This window comes from Rhinichthys klamathensis, unplaced genomic scaffold (genome assembly GCF_029890125.1).
Source record: "Rhinichthys klamathensis goyatoka isolate OS25496 unplaced genomic scaffold, OSU_Roscu_1.1 h1tg000331l_1, whole genome shotgun sequence".
NCBI classification, from domain to species: Eukaryota; Metazoa; Chordata; class Actinopteri; order Cypriniformes; family Leuciscidae; genus Rhinichthys; species Rhinichthys klamathensis.
In genome coordinates, this window is record NW_026606846.1 from 1,999,253 (window position 1) to 2,017,500 (window position 18,248).

At 42.3% G+C, this 18,248-nt stretch overlaps 1 protein-coding gene and 1 long non-coding RNA gene across 2 annotated transcripts in view; both read right to left on the reverse strand.

Moving 5' to 3' along the window:
• Positions 1-10,165: 10,165 nt before the first annotated feature.
• LOC130105964 (uncharacterized) lies at positions 10,166-13,785 on the reverse strand. The gene is made up of 3 exons (XR_008809686.1): positions 13,529-13,785; positions 10,577-10,703; positions 10,166-10,249 (listed from the first exon to the last, which is right to left on the reverse strand). It is a non-coding gene; the product is annotated as an uncharacterized LOC130105964 (long non-coding RNA).
• Positions 13,786-15,832: 2,047 nt separating this feature from the next.
• The window catches only part of LOC130105962 (uncharacterized), a 12,847-nt gene continuing 10,431 nt past the window's right edge, over positions 15,833-18,248 (reverse strand). The window contains exon 4 of the mRNA XM_056272151.1: positions 15,833-16,172. Coding sequence (XP_056128126.1) covers positions 15,876-16,172 — 297 coding nt within the window. The 3' untranslated portion in view covers positions 15,833-15,875. The remainder of the gene's footprint in view (positions 16,173-18,248) is intronic.

The following is an 18,248-nucleotide window of genomic DNA, read 5'->3' on the forward strand; positions in this document are numbered from 1 at the left end:
GATATTTAGTATGTTTTAGTTGTAGAGATCATAGTTTCAATGTGTATCCCAGTGTGACGCTGTGGGGTCCTGTAATTCGACTCTCTCTCTGGGAAAGAGAACGACAGGTCAGTATGCCGCGGTATACATAATGCCCGTAGTGTTTATTTGTTAGATACACTAGGTTAGGAGTGAGCGCCACTCTGTGTATGTTTTGTTTTAGTAGTTAGCTTATTTAGGTGCCGGATGCACCGAAGAATTCGGTTTTCTTTTCACCTTTTTCTTTGGTTAGGATTAGGTGTAGTATAAGGATTGTTTTGTTATATTCTGTTCTTTTCTTTGGCGCCACTTTTTGGTTCTCTTCCCTTATTATTTAATATTTGTAAACATTGTAAATAGCACACTCATTTTTCCAAACTGGAACTAGTGGCTTCGGCTTTGTGACAATAAAATCCAGTTTGTTTCTCTTCAAGTTGAGTCTGTCATGGTTTTCTCTCCACCGTATTCCTCCATCAGCAGTGCTAATAAAACAAATGTTGCGTAACATCTCCTAGACTTTAAAAGATCGTAACAAAATTCAAAACATATTTATGTAATCTGAATTTATTAGTGTGTTTGTGTATAAAAGTGTGTGTGTGTGTGTGTGTGTGTGTGTGTGTGTGTGTGGATGTGTCTGTTTTGCACTCTTGATGTTTTATAGATTCACCCCTTCACTGTTGTGTGCTTTTTTTCTGGATCGTGGCTGATTTGTTGATTGTACGCACAAAACAACTCTGTATTGTCACATTTTTGTCAATTTCCCATTCATTTCCAATGGCCAATGAAGACCCTGAGTGTGACCATTTTTTTTACAACCACTTAGACTATTCAAATCCTGTCCCCAATTTTTTTGGGTGTTCATATACCAAGTACCAACAAAGTCACCAAATTTCTGACCATTCCGATGAAGCTATGATTTTACACATTTTTTTATTTAAATTCTTCGGGTCCATTTGGTCCGAAGAACCCCAGAGGGTTAAAAGAACGGGTCGCTCTCAGGAGCTCAGTGAACTCAAGCCTGGTACCGTGATAGGTTGCCACCTGTGCAATAAGTCCATTCGTAAAATTTCCTCTACCTCAATATTCCACGGTCAACTGTTTGTGGTATTATGTGGAAGTGGAAGCAATTGGGAACAACAGCAACTCAGCCACAAAGTGGTAGGCCACGTAAAATCACAGAGCGGGACAGCACATGCTGAGGCACACAGAGGTCGCCAACTTTCTGCTGAGTCAATAGCTACAGACCTCCAAACTTCTGAGGCCTTCAGATTAGCTCAAGAACAGTGCGTAGAGCTTCATAGAATGGGTTTCCATGACCGAGCAGCAGCATCCAGGCCTTACATCACCAAGTGCAATGCAAAGCGTGGGATGCAGTGGTAAAGCAGCCGCCACTGGACTCTACAGCAGTGGAGAAGTGTTCTCTGGAGAGACGAATCACGCTTCTCTGCCTGGCAATCCGATGGACGAGTCTGGGTTTGGCGGTTGCCAGGAGAACGGTACTTGCCTTAATGCATTGTGCCAAGTGTAAAGTTTGGTGGAGGGGAGGTTATGGTGTGGGGTTGTTTGGTGGAGGGGGGGTTATGGTGTGGGGTTGTTTGGTGGAGGGGGGGCTATGGTGTGGGGTTGTTTGGTGGAGGGGATATTATGGTGTGGGGTTGTTTGGTGGAGGGGGGTTATGGTGTGGGGTTGTTTGGTGGAGGGGGGGTTATGGCGTGGGGTTGTTTGGTGGAGGGGAGGTTATGGTGTGGGGTTATTTGGTGGAGGGGGGTTATGGTGTGGGGTTGTTTGGTGGAGGGGGGATTATGGTGTGGGGTTGTTTGGTGGAGGGGGGTTATGGTGTGGGGTTGTTTGGTGGAGGGGGGGTTATGGCGTGGGGTTGTTTGGTGGAGGGGAGGTTATGGTGTGGGGTTGTTTGGTGGAGGGGGGGTTATGGTGTGGGGTTGTTTGGTGGAGGGGGGGTTATGGTGTGGGGTTGTTTGGTGGAGGGGATATTATGGTGTGGGGTTGTTTGGTGGAGGGGGGGTTATGGTGTGGGGTTGTTTGGTGGAGGGGGGGTTATGGTGTGGGGTTGTTTGGTGGAGGGGGGGTTATGGTTTGGGGTTGTTTGGTGGAGGGGATATTATGGTGTGGGGTTGTTTGGTGGAGGGGGGGTTATGGTGTGGGGTTGTTTGGTGGAGGGGATATTATGGTGTGGGGTTGTTTGGTGGAGGGGAGGTTATGGTGTGGGGTTGTTTGGTGGAGGGGGGATTATGGTGTGGGGTTGTTTGGTGGAGGGGGGGTTATGGTGTGGGGTTGTTTGGTGGAGGGGGGTTATGGTGTGGGGTTGTTTGGTGGAGGGGATATTATGGTGTGGGGTTGTTTGATGGAGGGGGATTATGGTGTGGGGTTGTTTGGTGGAGGGGGGGTTATGGTGTGGGGTTGTTTGGTGGAGGGGGGGTTATGGTGTGGGGTTGTTTGGTGGAGGGGATATTATGGTGTGGGGTTGTTTGGTGGAGGGGGGGTTATGGTGTGGGGTTGTTTGGTGGAGGGGGGGTTATGGTGTGGGGTTGTTTGGTGGAGGGGGGGTTATGGTTTGGGGTTGTTTGGTGGAGGGGATATTATGGTGTGGGGTTGTTTGGTGGAGGGGGGGTTATGGTGTGGGGTTGTTTGGTGGAGGGGATATTATGGTGTGGGGTTGTTTGGTGGAGGGGAGGTTATGGTGTGGGGTTGTTTGGTGGAGGGGGGATTATGGTGTGGGGTTGTTTGGTGGAGGGGGGGTTATGGTGTGGGGTTGTTTGGTGGAGGGGGGTTATGGTGTGGGGTTGTTTGGTGGAGGGGATATTATGGTGTGGGGTTGTTTGATGGAGGGGGATTATGGTGTGGGGTTGTTTGGTGGAGGGGGGGTTATGGTGTGGGGTTGTTTGGTGGAGGGGATATTATGGTGTGGGGTTGTTTGATGGAGGGGGATTATGGTGTGGAGTTGTTTGGTGGAGGGGGGGTTATGGTGTGGGGTTGTTTGGTGGAGGGGATATTATGGTGTGGGGTTGTTTGGTGGAGGGGGGGTTATGGTGTGGGGTTGTTTGGTGGAGGGGGGGTTACGGTGTGGGGTTGTTTGGTGGAGGGGGGGTTATGGTGTGGGGTTGTTTGGTGGAGGGGGGGTTATGGTGTGGGGTTGTTTGGTGGAGGGGATATTATGGTGTGGGGTTGTTTGGTGGAGGGGGGGTTATGGTGTGGGGTTGTTTGGTGGAGGGGATATTATGGTGTGGGGTTGTTTGATGGAGGGGGATTATGGTGTGGGGTTGTTTGGTGGAGGGGGGATTATGGTGTGGGGTTGTTAGGTGGAGGGGATATTATGGTGTGGGGTTGTTTGGTGGAGGGGGGGTTATGGTGTGGGGTTGTTTGGTGGAGGGGGGGTTACGGTGTGGGGTTGTTTGGTGGAGGGGGGGTTATGGTGTGGGGTTGTTTGGTGGAGGGGGGGTTATGGTGTGGGGTTGTTTGGTGGAGGGGATATTATGGTGTGGGGTTGTTTGGTGGAGGGGGGGTTATGGTGTGGGGTTGTTTGGTGGAGGGGATATTATGGTGTGGTGTTGTTTGATGGAGGGGGATTATGGTGTGGGGTTGTTTGGTGGAGGGGGGATTATGGTGTGGGGTTGTAAGGTGGAGGGGGGATTATGGTGTGGGGTTGTTTGGTGGAGGGGGGGGTTACGGTGTGGGGTTGTTTGGTGGAGGGGGGGTTATGGTGTGGGGTTGTTTGGTGGAGGGGGGGTTATGGTGTGGGGTTGTTTGGTGGAGGGGATATTATGGTGTGGGGTTGTTTGGTGGAGGGGGGTTATGGTGTGGGGGTTATGGTGTGGGGTTGTTTGGTGGAGGGGATATTATGGTGTGGGGTTGTTTGATGGAGGGGGATTATGGTGTGGGGTTGTTTGGTGGAGGGGGGATTATGGTGTGGGGTTGTTAGGTGGAGGGGGGATTATGGTGTGGGGTTGTTTGGTGGAGGGGGGATTATGGTGTGGGGTTGTTTGGTGGAGGGGGGATTATGGTGTGGGGTTGTTTGGTGGAGGGGGGGTTATGGTGTGAGGTTGTTTGGTGGAGGGGGGGTTACGGTGTGGGGTTGTTTGGTGGAGGGGGGGTTACGGTGTGGGGTTGTTTGGTGGAGGGGGGGTTATGGTGTGGGGTTGTTCGGTGGAGGGGATATTATGGTGTGGGGTTGTTTGGTGGAGGGGGGGTTATGGTGTGGGGTTGTTTGGTGGAGGGGATATTATGGTGTGGTGTTGTTTGATGGAGGGGGATTATGGTGTGGGGTTGTTTGGTGGAGGGGGGATTATGGTGTGGGGTTGTTAGGTGGAGGGGGGATTATGGTGTGGGGTTGTTTGGTGGAGGGGGGGTTACGGTGTGGGGTTGTTTGGTGGAGGGGGGGTTATGGTGTGGGGTTGTTTGGTGGAGGGGGGGTTATGGTGTGGGGTTGTTTGGTGGAGGGGATATTATGGTGTGGGGTTGTTTGGTGGAGGGGGGTTATGGTGTGGGGGTTATGGTGTGGGGTTGTTTGGTGGAGGGGATATTATGGTGTGGGGTTGTTTGATGGAGGGGGATTATGGTGTGGGGTTGTTTGGTGGAGGGGGGATTATGGTGTGGGGTTGTTAGGTGGAGGGGGGATTATGGTGTGGGGTTGTTTGGTGGAGGGGGGATTATGGTGTGGGGTTGTTTGGTGGAGGGGGGATTATGGTGTGGGGTTGTTTGGTGGAGGGGGGGTTATGGTGTGGGGTTGTTTGGTGGAGGGGGATTATGGTGTGGGGTTGTTTGGTGGAGGGGATATTATGGTGTGGGGTTGTTTGATGGAGGGGGATTATGGTGTGGGGTTGTTTGGTGGAGGGGGGATTATGGTGTGGGGTTGTTTGGTGGAGGGGGGATTATGGTGTGGGGTTGTTTGGTGGAGGGGATATTATGGTGTGGGGTTGTTTGATGGAGGGGGATTATGGTGTGGGGTTGTTTGGTGGAGGGGGTTTATGGTGTGGGGTTGTAAGGTGGATGGGGGATTATGGTGTGGGGTTGTTTTTCAGGTTTGGCCTCTTAGTTCCAGTGAAAGAAACTCTTAATGCTTCAGCATACCAAGACATTTTGGACAATTTCATGCTCCCAACTTTCTGGGAACAGTTTGGGGATGTTCCTGTTCCAACATTACTGCACTCCAGTGCACAAAGCAGGTCCATAAACACATGGATGAGGAGTTTGGTGTGGAGGAACTGGACTGGCACAGAGTCCTGACCTGAACCCGATAGAACAGCTTTGGGATGAATTAGAGACTGTGAGCAAAGCCTTCTCGACCAACATCAGTGCCGGACTTCACAAATGCGCTTCTAGAAGAATGGTCAAAAATTCCCATAAACACACATTCTGTACTTAAAGTTATTTTTAATAATGTACTAAATGTGTTATTTTATTCAAATTAGCTTAAAAGTAAAATGCAACATAACCATGATTGCATCAGTTATATATGACCCTGTCTGTGAAATCCAAGCTACATTTAAACGCATAAAGTTCAACTTATGACGTCGGAAGTAGCGTAGTGCGTCATGGCGTAGTGTAAATATCAGCAGTACGTCGCATTACTCGCATAAGTTTCGCTTTACACTTAAGTCAAATCCATATCCATATGTTTGTACTTTATAAAGTTTTAAATATTAATACTTTTCTTACACAAATTAATCTCTTTGATTCAGAAGGCCTTTATTAACCACCCGGTGCCAAGTGGAGTTCATTTATGATGAATGGAGGCACTTCTAACCTTTGAAATCCACTGCCATTATAAAGCTCAGAAGCGTCAGGGTGTTTACTAATAAAACTCTGATTGTATTCATCTGAAAAAAGAAAGTTACAGGCACCTAGGATGGCTTGAGGGTGAGAAAATCATGGGCTATTTTTAATTTTAAAGTGAACTACTCCTTTAATACTAGCAATTCCATATGCAAACATGTCAGCCAATCACAGCAGTGGGTGTTTACACTGAAGCCTCACAACCAATCACAGCAGTGGGCGTTTACACTGAAACCTCACAACCAATCACAGCAGTGGGCGTTTACACTGAAGCCTCACAACCAATCACAGCAGTGGGCGTTTACACTGAAACCTCACAACTAATTAGAGCAGTGGGCGTTTACACTGAAGCCTCACGACCAATCAGAGCAGTGGGCTTTTATACTGAAGCCTCACAACCAATCACAGCAGTGGGCGTTTACACTGAAACCTCACGACCAATCAGAGCAGTGGGCTTTTACACTGAAGTCTCACGACCAATCAGAGCAGTGGGCTTTTACACTGAAGTCTCACGACCAATCACAGCAGTGGGCATTTACACTGAAGTCTCACGACCAATCAGAGCAGTGGGCTTTTACACTGACGTCTCACGACCAATCAGAGCAGTGGGCGTTTACACTGACATCTCACGACCAATCAGAGCAGTGGGCGTTTACACTGAAGTCTCACGACCAATCAGAGCAGTGGGCGTTTACACTGAAGTCTCACGACCAATCAGAGCAGTGGGCGTTTACACTGAAGTCTCACGACCAATCAGAGCAGTGGGCGTTTACACTGACGTCTCACGACCAATCAGAGCAGTGGGCGTTTACACTGAAGTCTCACGACCAATCAGAGCAGTGGGCGTTTACACTGAAGTCTCACGACCAATCAAAGCAGTGGGCTTTTACACTGACGTCTCACGACCAATCAGAGCAGTGGGCGTTTACACTGACGTCTCACGACCAATCAGAGCAGTGGGCGTTTACACTGAAGTCTCACGACCAATCAGAGCAGTGGGCGTTTACACTGACGTCTCACGACCAATCAGAGCAGTGGGCGTTTACACTGAAGTCTCACGACCAATCAAAGCAGTGGGCGTTTACACTGAAGTCTCACGACCAATCAGAGCAGTGGGCGTTTACACTGACGTCTCACGACCAATCAGAGCAGTGGGCGTTTACACTGAAGTCTCACGACCAATCAGAGCAGTGGGCGTTTACACTGACGTCTCACGACCAATCAGAGCAGTGGGCGTTTACACTGAAGTCTCACGACCAATCAAAGCAGTGGGCTTTTACACTGACGTCTCACGACCAATCAGAGCAGTGGGCGTTTACACTGAAGTCTCACGACCAATCAGAGCAGTGGGCGTTTACACTGAAGTCTCACGACCAATCAGAGCAGTGGGCGTTTACACTGAAGTCTCACGACCAATCAGAGCAGTGGGCATTTACACTGAAGTCTCACGACCAATCAGAGCAGTGGGCGTTTACACTGAAGTCTCACGACCAATCAGAGCAGTGGGCTTTTACACTGACGTCTCACGACCAATCAGAGCAGTGGGCGTTCACACTGAAGCCTCACGACCAATCAGAGCAGTGGGCGTTTACACTGAAGTCTCATGACCAATCAGAGCAGTGGGCGTTTACACTGAAGTCTCATGACCAATCAGAGCAGTGGGCGTTTACACTGAAGTCTCATGACCAATCAGAGCAGTGGGCGTGTACACTGAGCGTTCAAAGCAGAAGCTAAAATCAGGCTAGGAAGAATGTCTTTTTAATTTCTAAATTATGACCATTTGTGATGTAAAAATCATACTAACATATAAGGGCACCCCAGGAAACATTATAAAACAATAAAGTAATCCAGTTCATGACCCCTTTAAAGTAAATGAATTGATAAACACGTCTTTGAATGGAATTAAATAACAAGTACTTTGGGTGTCTTGTTCATCATATTTATTTTCATATAAAAGCAACAGAACCTAAATTACAGCCAGTTTATCATCAACAGCGCATGAGTGTGAATCCCGTGAGATCCTCCTCTGATCTCACAGGTGTGTGTGATCCATACGAGAAGAGAGAACTGTCTTCACTGCACACACACTCTCGCCTACTCTTCAGTATCTCCTCTCAGACGAGCCTCTTGTCTTGGATCATGACTTCATGGATGTTCCTGTTTTTCCATGTGGAATCTTTTCATTAAAGTCATGTGAGCAAGTGGATTATCTCTTTTCTCCACTTCCAGTTCAACTCAGCCGTTATTAGTCAAATAAGACAGAAACACACACACACACACACACACACAGAGAGAGAGACAGAAACACACACAGGAGAACTGAGAGCTCTTTAATTACAGAAACACACACAGGAGAACTGAGAGCTCTTTAATTATATTAATGATAGAAGAGAGAGAATACAGGACAGTCTCTGACTCCATATGTGACATATGAAACACTTCTATAAACACACAACAATATTACTAATAAGTCTCTTCTGATTTCCATGCAAGCTCTGGTTAATATTTAATATAAACTTAGATCTCTTCTGATATACTTTCTGCACTTTAAATCAAGTGTTTTTAGGGATAGTTCACCCGAAACTGTCCACTGACTTCTAATGTATGGACAACAAATCTCACAATATTGTCTTTTATGTTCCACAGAAGAAAGAAAGTTATTCAGCTTTTGATCGACATGAGAGCATATGTACATCTTCACATTTCATTTTCAATGCATGCAATACATTTACATTTAATCATTTAGCAGACGCTTTAATCCAAAGAGATTTACAAACGAGGAGAAACATAGAAGTTAAACTAACACTATTCCAGTGCTGTGAATAATAGTCACTAAGTCACCTTTATTTATATAGTGGTTTTACAATACAGATTGTTGACAAGCAGCTTTACAGAGATAACAGGAAAATAATGTTGTAATAATAGTGTTAAATATAAAATTAAATATCCCCAACTAAGCAAGCCAAAAGCCAATGGTGATAAAGGTGAAGAAAAGCTATGAATATAATAGCATTGAGTGGACTATCTTTGTAACAGCGTGAATAGTAGTTATTAGGTATAAAGAGTATAATGTCCATGCATTAGGAACACAAGCAAGACTACGAGCTGAAACTACTTGATGTTGTTGATCTGTCAGTCTATCGGGGGAATGAAGTGAGAATAAACCGTGCTTTATACACCCCTCCTCTCCATCGTATGATAAAGTCCTGCTGATCCAGAACGCCAGCAGAAGCATCAACACTACATCAACACATCTTTAATAAAACTCTGTTCACCGCATGTGTTTATGGGCCGCAAACAGAGCAATTGAGTTTAGAGTTTGATGAAGCAAGAGTTGTCTCTAATAAAGCTAAACGCCACAGAAAGGAAGGGTGTGTGAGTGAACAGAATGGCATTGACTTCATGTATGGAGTGCAGATGTTTACACTGAAGTGCAGGGGGTCCGTGAATGAGACGCAGGCTTTAGCACTGAAACACAGCAGGCAAACGCTGCACTACTGTCTCGAGAGTGTTCATCCCGGCTGTGTGTCGAATCCTGATGTGTGTCAGTTCTACAACAGCAGTGAACAGACTTCATTAACCCTCCGACATCAGGCCTGATGAACATGTACAGGACACAGTCAGCCAGCGGGTTCAGGAACAGGAGATATCCAGACAAATACGATAATATATAGAGCAATGCCCTGCTGTAGGCACTGTAACCTCTATGACCTCTATCAGCTCTATATTCTCTATAATCTATAATAAAGTTCAGGATTATGTAGGGGAGGATGAGGAAAGTGTAAGTCAGAAGCACCAGGAACAAACTGCCCAAAATCTTTTTGCGCTTTACAGAAGTAAGAGATATTGCGCGTGAAAGACCGCGACAAGTGCCAATAAAACACAGAATGATTATCGGGTAGGGGATTAAACAGGCGATCGATCGAGACTTCAGATCTCTAAACAGATAATCATAGTTAAAGTCTGCAAAGATCAGAGGAATAAACCAGACGATCACAGAAATAACACAGCAGACTTTCAGTGAATGATGAGTTCTGTACCAGATAGGATGAGAAACCAGAAGATATCGTTCAAGAGCAACACATGCCATAAAATACAGACCCGCAAACAAACTATAATGATATGCCATACGTGCATGCACTAACCCTCTGATTGTCCATGTTAATCTACAAATGATCTGAATGAGATCTGACAGAATCAAATGAATAACAAACACTGGAGTGGAGCGCTGAGATTTGATAAGAGCACACAACGCAAACAGAGTTACGATCATGATTACAATCTCAACGGCTGCAATGATCATGGTAATTATTGTGTGTGCAAACTCAAGTTTCCAGAGAAATTCCCTCATCTGACGCCATTCCTCTTCATAATCTCCTCCACTTGATGCGTTGATGCTGGCGTTTAGTTCTGCCATTGTTTCATGAAATCTTCACAGGCACTAAATAACAAACCAGTCATTAGTTTAAAGAACATGCATTCATTTACTATTGTAATCATATATTAAAAACATTAGAGATAAATATATGACGTGTTTTCTGTGTGATTGTTGAAATGCAGTTTGCTCAGTTTGCTTCACATGTTCTTTAGAGGAGTGTGTGTAATGATAGAAAGCTTGAAATACGTGAAATGTAAGATTAAAGTCTGTAAATCCTCCATTTGAACAATATCACAGAAGCAAGAATGCTGTTGTTCTGCATATTCAGTCCAGCACAGCTGCAAGTGTACAATGGTTTATTAAAGTAGGAATAAATGTTGAAGAACTTACGTTACTGACAGGATTGTGTGTTTGGTCTGCAGGTCAAAGCAGAAGTGTGTGGAATAACACACAGACTGACAGATGTTTCACAAGTTTCCACTGCCGTGTTTAAAGAGCTCTTCATTCACTGCACACACTGGAGAAACACACATCTTAAAGCTTGTTGATCTAATGGAGGAAAGGCCGGAGATTACACACACACTATTTGATCCAACGTGTGAAACTGTAATTACCTTAAACACACAATTCTCTAACAAATAAACTTATAAACTCAACTTTATATCTGATGCTTTCATTTTTAAAGTTCACTCAGAGTTTATAACTCTTTCCCCGCAAGTGTTTTTACAAAATTAAAAATAAAAGCCAGCGTTTTTGATAATTTTCACAAAAGTTTCAAGTGTAAGTGGAGCAGGAGCAACTGAAGGGCGAGTGATGACAGAGTTTAGAGGGTTTTGGAAGATTTCTATTACATTAACGTTACTTGTGTCTGTGCCAGCGTTTTTCATCATTTTCACAAAAGTTTCATCACAGGATATTCTGTTGTATGAATATCTGAACATGTAATATATCAAAAGAAAGAACTGACACTCTGCTTCAGTTTTTGACACTCTTACCCCAGTTTTGTAAGTGTAACAGCTGGTGTTTTTCAGTTCAGTTACACTCAGTCTGACCAATCAGAGCCGAGCTTCTCGAGTGGAAGTGGAGCAGACGCAGAGATGCAGATTCGGCCCAGAAGTCACTGCTGAGGTTTAGTTGCTGTTTGCACACATTCTTCTGTCTTAAACAACTATAACACTCGTGTCCAGCTTGATGAGGACATAGCCAAAGCTTTGAAAGGTAAACTGACTCCGTCACTGCCACAGCATTTCACTGATCCTTCATGTATTATTATGTATTGTGTTCAAGAGATTATATTTGCTGCTGTGCTTTTTAATGAACTCTAGGTATTTATTTTGCAATGTACACCACAAGATACTATATTAAAGTGTTCTTCATTTCAAAGTGTGTGTCTTAACATTTATAGTTCATTATTTTTGCACTTTTAATATTCTGAATAAAACAGCTTTATAATAAACTATTACTGTAATGCTAATACATTTATAATGAGCTGAAATGCTATTAAATGTTCTTCAAGTACATTAAACTGAAGCTTCAAATATATTCTAACTGTAGTTTAAGAAATATGAAAGTATATTTTAAATGAACTGTAAAGAAATACACTTAAATGCACTAAATGTACTTGAAGTTGTTCCATTTTAGCACTATTTAATATATTAAAATATATTGCAAATAGTGTAAGGCGAGACACTACAGGTGAATAGGGTAAAGATTGTAACTTACAGATATCACCATGAAACTTTACCAGTTGATTACTCACACGAATAGGAGAAAAAAAGGAGTTTTCTGTAATTTTATGTTTAAATATGCTAATCAGGCTATATCTAATTAAATATGCGCTAATTTGCATATATTTTGAAGTGACGAATTTGACCATTGAAAAAACAAGGTTAAAATTTATTTGAGCATGTTGTTGCTATATTCAATGAAAAGACATCACCAGAGGGGATTATGAATATCTCCTTTTGTTGCCCTGTAAATCAGAAAATACTGCCAATAGCCTTAAACAATTGATTTCCGACCCATTTTTAGGCATAAAATGTCATATAAATCAGTCCAAGAATGACATATCAACAAATCCCTCAGGATGAACACGAGTGTACAGTTTGGTGTGTGTAGGAGCTACAGAAGTGGAAAATCCTCACTCGAGTGTGAGAAACTCATTTTAAAGAAAGGCTTTTAAAGATTTTTATGGCAAAATTACATTAATTTCTATTGAAAGCCATGAATTACAGACAAAATATGCTTTAGGTCCAAGTAAAATGCATGCATCACACTGTTTAACATCCAAAACTCCTCATTGCTTCATCCGTCACTGATCATCCTAAACAACACATCACCACATCACCAGTCCATCACAGGGGAAGATGACCTGAGCGACTCACACACACTTCAGGATCCACTATTACACATGTGTGCAGGATTATACAGTTATTATATTATACAAAGACTGAAATGTGTTGTGTAATGTCATTGTTTGGTATATATAGTGTGTAAAGTATAGTATGTGATGTATATATATAATGTCAGAGCGAATCACGTGACGATTCTGGACGAATCACGTTGTCAGAGATTGGAATCAGCCAATGAGAATGCGCATTTCGAGTTAAAGCGCCCATTTGACTTCATGATTGGTTGCTGATAAACAGGAAATGCCCATATTTGGATGCGACAGCATTGCACAGGAGAGAGAGAGCTTTCTAGCGGTGTGTGTGATGACGGTGCAGACAGCGATCGCGGAGCAGCGGAGGATTTACAACGACAACTATTGATGATTTAGGCGAAATCTGCACACGCAAACAGACAAAGTGTAGTAAAATAAAGACCTAAATGTGTATTTTGGACTTTTTTTCAGCACAAGTCTGAAAGAAGACATGTTATTGAAGACAAATTTCCCAAAATCTCAAAATTGACCAGTGAAAAAAACACGATGTTTTTGCCTGCCGTGTCTCGCCTTAACATTGATCTGAAGGATATCTTGAAAAGTTCTTTCACAATAATACATTTAATACGTACTTAATACAGTATAATTTAAATATATTGAGTATGTCCAAAAAAAGCCCAATTTAAATGCATTTCCTCTTCACCTGGGAAGACAGATGATGAAGTTTATGATCATCATCAAATGAATATCAAGAACCTGAAATGGAAACTGGATCTGGCAGAACCTTAAAGAAAACTTTCAAACCTGCTTTAAACAATTCCACCTTAATTTCTTTAGTTTCTTCTCCACATAATCAAGCACACTAGCGAGTCAGCGAGCTGAACAACATGTGCTAACGTTTGAGTAAAGGCTGAAACACAAGGACACAATAATTCCCACATGAGACGACATGATCTTACCGGGACTCAGCCTGAAGACTGAAGACGCTGCTCATCAGGAGATGATGGTGTTTATGAGCTGCTCTGCAATCTTTTATCTTTTATAGCCTGAATTAACTCCAGAAACACCAAACAAAGATGCATTAAACATCATTAACAGTTAATGCACACGCAACCGCATCAGCAATCAGCAAACCACACTACACAATATACAACCATTTACAAAAGCACAAGTGTTATACAGAGGAGAATGAGAATAGCCATTAATACAGTGACATAATACTCAGATTGTGTCATACTGTAAGTTTATCACATTATGATTATGCAGTCAGGGCTAAATAAAGACAAAATCTTATAGCAACTTTTTCTACTGAAAACAAAATCGCTACATGTTTATTTGCAGTTTCATTCCAAGTCAAGCCAAGTAGAAATGTATTTCTATAGCACATTTAAAAGCAACAGTTGCACCAAAGTGCTGTAAAATAAAACATTGAGCATAGAAACAGAAAGCATAAAAAGAAACCATGCAGCGCATACAAAATATAAACACATTAAACAAAATACAATACTAATAAAAAAATAAAATAAAAAAAACACTGATGTTTGTGAATGAATCTGTCAGTAAACGTTGAGTTAGTTTGATTCTGCTTTAATAATATTCCACTAATCTGAGTCAGATTCTAGTTATTGACACTTGATGTAGGCCTAGTAATAAATGTTAAGTATATGAACTGTATCCACACGAGAAATGGGCATTTCTGTTAAAGATTTACAAAATGTGCGTTCCAAATGTTAAATGATGTTGTGTTAAAGGTGCCATAGAATGCATTTGTAACCCACCCAATTAATTGAGGCTGTGTTATATATTTTTCATGCACTGTAAAAAGTAATACCTAGATCTAACTTATAAAAAGTGAGGCAAGTGGCTGCATTGGATGTTTTAGGTTGAGTCAACATGCAGCCTTTTTTGAGTATATAGAACAATTTAACATTACTTAATATGAATGCAATAAAATCAAGTTGAGTTGAATCAATTTGCAGTCCTTTTTTGAGTATATAGAACACTTTAACATTACTTAATATGAATGCAATAAAATCAAGTTGAGTTGAATCAATTTGCAGCCCTTTTTTAAGTATATTGAACACTTTAACATTACTTAATATGAACGCAATAAAATCAAGTTGAGTTAACTAAAAATACTAGTATTACTCAGTTAGATAAACCTAATTTTCTTGGTACAGGTAATGTATTTATGGTTTGCTACAAGTAACCTGCATTCATTTTAATTAGGTTTTATGAATTTTATTTTCTTAGTAAAATTAACCTAATCGTATGTGAATAAACATTTTAATTGAGTCCTGGATATAACCTCAGAAAATAAATCTAAAGGTCTATATTCTAAGAACTACATTGATTAACTTTACATAAACAGAATTTGTCAATAAGAATTACAAATTTAATTGAAGAAGAAAAAGATGAGAAGATAGATTGAAGAAAATAACATTTATTTAATGTTAACGAGTGTCATTTTTTAACAGTGACCACAAAGCAGCAAATACATGTGGCCGCACATGTACAGTGTAATATAAAACAAACACTGCATAAGTGTTATCCAAATATCCAAACTGCAATGTCAAAAATGATAACAAAATGATTACAGTATTTCTGTATAAAAAAAATTGTGCACACAACACTGTTGAGAATATACCTCATGAGGTAATGATCGGCACAGAACACAGTCCACATTAATTAAGGCACTGAACAATGAACACAAAAGGAAATAACCTGACCAACTATACCTGTCAAATGAGTCTTAAAGGAACACTCCACTTTTTTTTGGAAATAGGCTCATTTTACAACTCCCCCAAAGTTAAACAGTTGAGTTTTACCGTTTTCGAATCCATTCAGCCGATCTCCAGGTCTGATGGTAGCACTTTTAGCATAGCTTAGCATAGATCATTGAATCGGATTAGACCATTAGAATCTCTCTTAAAAAAATGACCAAAGAGTTTAGATATTTAGATATTCTGTAACTACAGAAGAGTCAAGTTTTAAATAGGAAAAATATCTAAACTCTTTGGTAATTTTTTTAAGAGAGATTCAAATGGTCTAATCCGATTCAATGATCTATGCTAAGCTATGCTAAAAGTGCTACCACCAGACCCGGAGATCGGCTGAATGGATTAGAAAACGGTAAAACTCAGCAGTTTAACTCTAGGGGAGTTGGAAAATGAGCCTATTTCCAAAAAAAGTGAACTGATCCTTTAAGGTCAAAAGTTGAAGTTTGCATTTGGTAAACTCACCTACCAAAGTGATTAAATTTTTTCAAATGATGGCAAACAATGTCACATGCCATTGAGAAATCGTCTAAGACAATTTAGTGAGGAGATTAGCATACTTGGATGATGGTTTAGGACGCATGGGGTCCAATCCCACAAAAAGCCTCTGATAGATCTCAAAAGTATAGACCAGTTTTGAGGGATACTTGAGGTCGAGAGCATAAGTGAGTCCAAACAGGAGGCAGCATGCTTTTGATAGGTTTGGCACACCTCTGACCACGGGCTGTCCTTCTATCATAATTCCAATCGTGTCGGGATGATGGCACATGTAGATTTTTAGTGGGCAACTGCCAAGCTCAGCGTGCACCTCTGTTTCAGCACGATTCTATTGGTGGAGACAAAAAAGAATCAAGAGTTTGGTCAGACAAACAGGTAATGAGAGGAATATAGCAGACCAGTAGAAGACACAAGACAGAAAGTCAAAATTGTACTTTTGTTGCTAAAGGTAGTGGATACTAGACGGATACTGTGACTAGAGCATGTGACCAGAGTGAAGTCTACCATGCCAATGCCATAGAGTGTAGGTACTAAACTATCATAATCTACTGTAGCATGAGTGTTGTCTTTTTCTGGTTCAAAGGATGCATTACAATGAAACAATGCACCTGTCCTTGCCTGTCCCTGATTGGTCATCACATTACGGTTTATTAAGCTACAAAGTTTAAATATCTTTCAAGAGGAAACGTAATTACCCCATATCATCACAATAGTAATACACCCACTAAGCAAAATTATGTCCAAAAGACGTCTTTTCAACGTCTTTGTCACAAGGTTGTACGTTACAAAGACGTCCACTGAGGAGCCAGAATGTACGTTTTTATGATATCTTTTTTTGACATGTTCTGTAATGAATGTTCATGGAACCTGTGGACATATTTTTAACATAATTTAAAGTCCCCGTGAACCGGAAGTTGCAAACGACTTTTCTCCAGTGTTGTGACGTATTTCCGAGAGAAACGGAATACTAAATGAGGCAAAATGGTGGGCGTGGCTTTTTTCCCAACTAGCACCTGATTGGATCTAGAAAAGTAGGTGTTTTCATTCAGCCTGTCTACTGTCAGTTGGAGGTGTGATTATGGATGTTAAGAAGACGCCCAAACCTTGAAACCTACGTCATCAGGCAAGGTCCTCCAACGCAGAGGGGAGGGGAAATTTCAGATTTTGATTAAAGGGGGGGTGAAACACTCAGTTTCACTCAATCTCATGTTAATCTTGAGTACCTATAGAGTAGTATTGCATCCTTCATATCTCCAAAAAGTCTTTAGTTTTATTATATTTATAAAAGAAAGATAGGCTGTACCGAGTCTTTCCGGGAAAAACCCGAGCGGGTGGAGGCTTGCCGTGTGGGCGGAGCTAAATAATCACGACACGAGCGCGCGAAGCTTTTGCGTTGAGAGCGTCTGGAAGCTGTGAGTGACATCCGAAAATAAACCATGGCTAACAATCAGATAGTAATCCCATGCAGAACAAGGATCTAAACAATACTAAGGGCTCGTTCATACAGAACGCGTTTTTGCTCACAAAAACATGAGATGGGCAGTCAAATGCATGGGTGAAAACCATAAGGTCTCGAGCGTTTTAAAAAAAAATAGAAATGATTTGAACTTGAGCGCAGTGTTTTTAGAACACCATGTCATGCGCGAGTTTTATAACATGTGTGTTGTAAACAGACAGACTCGTGGTTTATGAGGACATGATTTATTTTTACAATAAACAAACTGACACCTACAGTGGCCAGCTAAACAAATGTATTTAAACACACACACACACACACCATACATCGCATGCTCCATATATATACATTAACTGTATGTGATCATGTTGTTTACTTGCTGTGCTTACACGCCGATAGTTAACAACTCACAGACATTTGAAGCAGTTTTACTCCAACGCACGACCGTGAACCTTTATCGTTGGGACTGCTCCATCTTTAAGTATTAGGTGATCTGCAAATCCGGCGTTGAACTGGGCCTTGTTTATAAAACTATTACCGTCGAAATAAAGGGAACAAACAAAAACACTTGCACAACTCCGTTGCTGCTCTGGAAAAACAAAATCCATCCACTGGTCCCTTAACGCTGGGTTCTTTGGAAATTTGTGCAGTGTTGTCTTGCCCTGGCAACCAAAAACACACTTTTTTGGTGCCATTTTTTTAATTGCAGCGCAGCCGACAGAGCCCAGCGCTCTGATGGGCATTGGCGTACTCTCGCACGCACTAGGCTACAGATGCGCGCGCGCCCTTCCGGGAGAAGTCCCCTTAAGACCCGTATAAGGAAATTCCGGCCACTCTGACGTCACACACGCCCGTATTCGAAAAAAACTTTCCGAAACTTGTGACAACCCGGAAGGAGTATTTTTGGAACAGAATTACTCCATCAAACTTACAACTTCATTTTTGAAA